At 36.5% G+C, this 5502-nt stretch overlaps 1 protein-coding gene across 2 annotated transcripts; it reads left to right on the top strand.

Annotated features, from left to right (window-relative positions):
- Window positions 1-216: 216 nt before the first annotated feature.
- Window positions 217-5143, top strand: LOC107815781 (GTP-binding protein At2g22870-like). 2 transcript variants are annotated; one of them, XM_075222548.1, is made up of 5 exons: window positions 217-745; window positions 1428-1497; window positions 3199-3361; window positions 3539-3785; window positions 4809-5143. In XM_075222548.1, exons 1-4 carry the CDS (start codon window positions 268-270, stop codon window positions 3749-3751), a joined length of 924 nt encoding a protein of 307 aa, XP_075078649.1. In that variant the 5' UTR covers window positions 217-267; the 3' UTR covers window positions 3752-3785; window positions 4809-5143. The 2 variants fall into 2 exon arrangements, with proteins under 2 accessions (XP_075078649.1, XP_016496897.1); XM_016641411.2 differs by lacking the exon at window positions 4809-5143 and having other exon boundaries at window positions 3539-4073.
- Window positions 5144-5502: the final 359 nt, after the last annotated feature.

Genomic DNA, 5502 nt, shown 5'->3' with positions numbered 1-5502 from the left:
ATAATCTTCTACCGAGGGTAATGTTTATCCATAATCGGGTATCGAAGTGATATATTTCCAATAGAGTACTTAAATAGATAAACATATTTACGGTAGAATCGCATATGGATAAGTTTCTTCGAAAAACTTATTTACGACGAAGTACTAAATTAACATTCAAAGTATAATATATTTATAACAAGTATATATTTATTATTTATATCTTGGGAAAGATAAGTAGTGTGTAACCAGTGCAGTGCAGCCATTGAACTAGAATTAAAGCTCAAAATGCAAGTAATGTCAAGGTTTCGCCTCTTCAATTTCCATCTCTTCTCCACTTTCCCTCAATCTACCAAACTCCCTTATTCATTTCCCAAAATTCCCTTTTCTCAAAATTCATACCCAAAAAATCCCCGTTTCTCAATTCATGCCTTTACGCCAAAAACCTTTAAATCTTCTGCTACAACTTCAGAATCAGCAGCTTCAATATTAGCAAAGAAAGTATTATTCATGGCTCCAGGAGTTGAACCCGAAGATATAACCGAAGATATGATTTTACCCGGATCCAATATAGTTGTTGGACCCTATGCGGGGGATTCCAAGATTAAAGAGGTTGAGTTTGTGAAGAGTAGTAATAAACCTAAGGATTGTCCAAAAGATGAGAAACCCGAATTTGCTATGTTGGGTCGGTCCAATGTTGGAAAATCATCTCTTATTAATGCTTTGTGTAAGAAGAAAGAGGTTGCTCTTACTTCTAAGAAACCAGGTTTGGATTTTTGCAATGTAGTACTTATTATTTGGAGCCCGTTTGCATTAGTTGAATTTAAGTATCCATTCGTTTCAATTTATGTGACATAGTTTGACTGAACATAGAATTGAAGAAAGAAATGAAGAATTCTGAAACTTGTAGTCTTAAATATGTCGTAGTGACTATATTATGAGGATTCATTATGAATTGGCAAGTTTTACGCTGGCTGTGAGCCTACTGCAACCTGCCTCCTTTATCCGAGCTTGGTACTGACAACATAAGCCCACAGTGGCGGAGTCAATGTAAGGAGCAGGTTTCGATCCACCAATCCTTCTGGAGCAAATGGATGCGCTACCCATAAGACCATGCAAGTTTGGCACAATGATGATATAAGTTGAGCTTAAAGAAAGAAGTGAGGACGACCCCAGTTTTGTTTGGGAATGAGGCATAGTTGTTGTTTATAATGTTCATGTGACTATTAAGTTTGGCAAAACGTATGGTCTTAAACATGTGGTATAAAAGATCGTCGTTAAGGGTAAAATAGGAAGTTCAAGTTAAATTATTTTCAAATTTAGTAGGACGTTCATCCTTAAACAGATTAAAAAGGAAATAGGGTCACATAAATTGGAACTAGTGGAGTATTTAGTTGGTAATTATTTTAATTAGGTGGATCCTAATTTTAGTATGTTTAAATGTACAGGGAAGACTCAGCTGATTAATCATTTCTTGGTGAACAAGAGTTGGTACATTGTGGATTTGCCTGGTTATGGGTAAGCAATTTCTTGATTATTATGCTATTTGCTAGGCTACTCTTTGATAGGTGAGCTTTTTTACTATTACGATGAAATGTGTTGGATCAAGTTATTTCAAAGAGTGTTGAGCAGGTTGGGGGTTAGTGGGCTATAGCGGTAGTCTCAAGTAACTGCTTACCGTACTTGATGCTTTATTTGGACACGAGCATGACTTCACTTGGTTTGGTAAAATGCTACTGGTTTGTTCGATTAAGCGATGAGCTGCGCCTCAACACCAAACTAGTTGGAGTTAACTACATGATATCATTTGTAAAAGGCTTCAAATGAGGAAACACATCATCTTGATCCCAATCATCTTGGAAATATAACTACATAGACTGTTTAAATTTAAGTGATTGAATTCTCGAAATGCCCGTGAAAAAGGGATATGCAAAGAAAATGTCTTAATTGCCACTCAGGAACTTATTTACTGAGTTTTTCCTAGTTGCTAACTGAATTCCTTAATCTAGGTGCTGCTTCACTAAGCCCATGTCAGTCCAAACATTGAATCTCATATCTCTGCTTTTAGATATGTCTGTTCTGACACTTATAAAGCACATTGCAGCCTTATCCAAGATAAACAATATATTTGCAGTACAAAGAAGCACCACGTTCTTTCTTTTTACATTGCTTACATGCTCCTCTTGTTTGAACGTTACTGCTTTTTGTATTAAAAGCATCATGGTTCCAACATTCATCTGGAAATTTCATTCTTCATTGCTTTATTTTTCCATCTTAGAATGTCGTGTCTATTTTTCCTGTGAGGTAGAATGGGAAGAAGTGAGAATTTCCAATTACATCTTTTTAAAGTTTTCAATTCAAGAAGCTGTAATATCATATATCATCAGGGAGAAAATTAGCATATTTGATTAGATCCAAAGGTCCAAAGTCAGTTTACAGTTAGTATACTGTGGGCTGGACAAATCAGTTTAGCTGACATCAACCTAATTCAGTGGAGGTGTTGTAAATGCTAAACAAACAATCAGACATTTATGTTCTTGTTCAGGTCTTGATAAAACAGTCTAGATTATTGACATTTATTTGAAGATGTATTAGAGTAACTTAAATAAGAGTTTGTTAAGTTACAGATCTACCAGCTAAATTGTAACGACTAACGAAGGCCTATAAATGAGTTATTTACTTCATCTTTCATTCTTTTATAGATCTCGGTAGGCTTCCCACTGTTTAAGGATGTAGAACCTGACCATAGCTGTGCCTACTTTAGGAGTTTTTGGTTTGGGGATGAGGGGAGAGGAGAAAATGTTGGAGGGAATGGAAGTAACAGTGGAGGAATAAGGTCATTCCCCCTTGGTTGTTAAGGAATAAATGACAAAGCGAAGTAAAAGTAATCATTTTCCATATTTGGTAATTAAACATGTATGGAGGGATCTCCTTATCTGCTTTCTCAATTGTCTGCTTCTGATCCTTAGAAACAGCCAGAAGTATATTATTCATCAAAGCAATTGAATCTGATGCTCTCCCCTTTAACTTTCCCTTCCCTGACTCAAGCATAGTCATAGAAGCCTCCTTTGTCATTGAGTTTGCACTCTCTCCTATTTCCTTTATCAACTAACACTTTGAGTTATGTTTTTCCATCACGTAACTCTTTGTACCTTTTGCATTAATATGGAAATCAACTATTTTATCTACGTCTAATTTATTTCTTGTTGCTTGTTTCAGTTTTGCTAATGCTTCTGAAGCTGCCAGAATGGATTGGTCCTCCTTCACAAAAGGCTACTTTTTAAATAGAGATACCTTGGTGTCGGTTCTGCTTCTTATTGATGCTAGTGTACCCCCTCAGAAAATTGACCTTGATTGTGCTAATTGGCTCGGACGCAATAAGGTATGCTTCTGATTTGCTGAATTTCATAGTCTTTCTGTTAGCATTTCCATTCTTTTCATGTGGCTTATTGAAGTCATTTATTCCCATTGCTACTTATAAAAACAATTCCTTTCTTACCATTATTGACTTTCATACAACATTTTTCCGCGATAAGTGACTTATGCAATACATTTACAGATACCAATAACTTTCGTTTTCACGAAGTGTGACAAAATGAAGGGAGGGAAGGCAAAAAGGCCAGACGAGAATATTAGAGATTTCCAAGAGTTGATTAGGCAGAATTATCAGCATCCACCTGCATGGATAATGACTAGTAGTGTCTCTGGTTTGGGCAGGGATGAACTGCTTCTGCATATGTCTCAGCTGCGGAACTATTGGAACAATGAATAGCCCGAGAAAAGCATTAGCAGCATTATTTTGTGAGGTAAGCCCATAATTCTGGGATCTTGAATTAACCATGATATGGTCCTATTGGTCCTTAAGAGGTGACAAACATAGCCAAATGGGACTTGTAGGGCTACGTCATGATGGATGTAAAGTATTCCGTGCACAATGATAAAATGTATTACCAGCCTGCTTGTATTTTTCGTGCCTTTTTTATCAACCACATTCCTTTTAGCTGTCATGGTTCCCTATAATGTTTATTCTAGTGGAACATGTGTAGTGGTGTTATGTAGTATAAAAATTAGCCATGATATTAGTTTCTTCTGTCCATGTGAAAAGATGGCCAACATTATGTTGTTTCGGTTGTTGCAGCAACCGTTCTTGTTACATAACCACAAAAGAATATACATCCAAAATACATGTAGCCTACACCAAGAACATAATATTTCTAGAACTGTACTGCTAAAACATACACTGCTGTAGACTTGTTGTCAAAACACGTTCTATTGCTTTCTTGCCATAAAGGCCCAAAAATACATGAGGGAAGCTACTCCAGATGTATTTCAGCTGTTTATTGATCTTCTGACCCTGCTATATTTGAACCGTCTCCTTAGAGTTAAAGGAGGCACTCATTGCACCCCAAAAAACATTAACGAACATCGTCCAAATTTCCCATAAGGACAGTGCAAAAAAAGAAGCCTGGTGGATTCAAAGTGATTTATGCATCAACACATGCATTGTGTGCTGTTATCCATCCAATGTCTGCTGCCCTTGTTGTACCTTTGTCTTCCATATAGCTTTCAGTGGCCACCCATTTTGTAAATAATCATCAATGTTCTTCAGTCTGTAATAATGGGGCTGGACAGTGTATTTACCATATTTCCTTCCAATCCAGTTTATTGTATTAGGTTCTCCTGTCTGTAAGAGATTCCACTCAATTTGTGCAATGATTGTGCGCATTCTTCTACCTCCCAATCAAAGGGATTCCTTCTCAAATCAAAGCTCCATTCCCCTCTGATTCTACATTGAGCAATGAAAGCCTATTTGTTCACATACACTGCAGGAAATAACTGAATCTGGTCTAGCCAAGGATCAGTCCCATCCTGATCTTTTCCCCATCCAGAACTATGAGTTTGGTGGGAGTCGCTTTATAATTCCACTCAGGAAGTTAAAAAACATATGGGGGATATTCAGGCTGTTGTTTCCGTTGGTGCAGGAGGGGCTACAAAGGTACTTGTACACACTATAGGCTCCTGTAGTTTGTTTAGTGTAACTTTTAGTACAATATTTGACTTGTGTCTTTTAATATTTTGTGTAACTTGGAAAAAGATTTAGAGAACATACTTTAAACACATTTTAAAATTGCATTAACAGCTGAACACTATTTTGGAACTTAAATTTTCGTACTGTCGCACAATGTTATTGTCATTTCTACTTATCTTTCCTCAGAAATTGTATTGCTTTTGTGTAGTGATGTGGATAGTATAGGCATTCTGAACTAGTCTATATATCACTAAGTTTGGTTATCACTCAAAACCTTAGGATTAGATGCCCACAAAGTACTACTGTGATGATCTGATTGATGAGACCTGGTTGTGGATAAAAACGAAGAAGGTTGCTATTGAGTTCTACTTCTGTTCCATTTGATACCATTTGATTTTGGATACGGGAGTCAAGACTGTTAATTTGATTTGTGTATTATATTAGTAGTAGTGAAAAAAGACATCATATAACAATTGAAAAGCTGGTTGGATGGA

Source organism: Nicotiana tabacum, chromosome 10 (assembly GCF_000715075.1).
Source record: "Nicotiana tabacum cultivar K326 chromosome 10, ASM71507v2, whole genome shotgun sequence".
Lineage (NCBI taxonomy): Eukaryota > Viridiplantae > Streptophyta > Magnoliopsida > Solanales > Solanaceae > Nicotiana > Nicotiana tabacum.
Note: the sequence above shows the minus strand (reverse complement) of the source record. Positions and strands in the feature narration are given on the sequence as shown.

What these genes read in the sequence shown, in the direction of transcription:
- LOC107815781 (XM_075222548.1), top strand. Translation starts at nt 268, where the DNA reads ATGCAAGTAATGTCAAGGTTTCGCCTCTTCAATTTCCATCTCTTCTCC. An exon ending in TCTTACTTCTAAGAAACCAG is followed by an intron (nt 746 to 1,427) that starts GTTTGGATTTTT and finishes TTAAATGTACAG; the next exon opens with GGAAGACTCAGCTGATTAAT. An exon ending in ATTGGCTCGGACGCAATAAG is followed by an intron (nt 3,362 to 3,538) that starts GTATGCTTCTGA and finishes ATACATTTACAG; the next exon opens with ATACCAATAACTTTCGTTTT.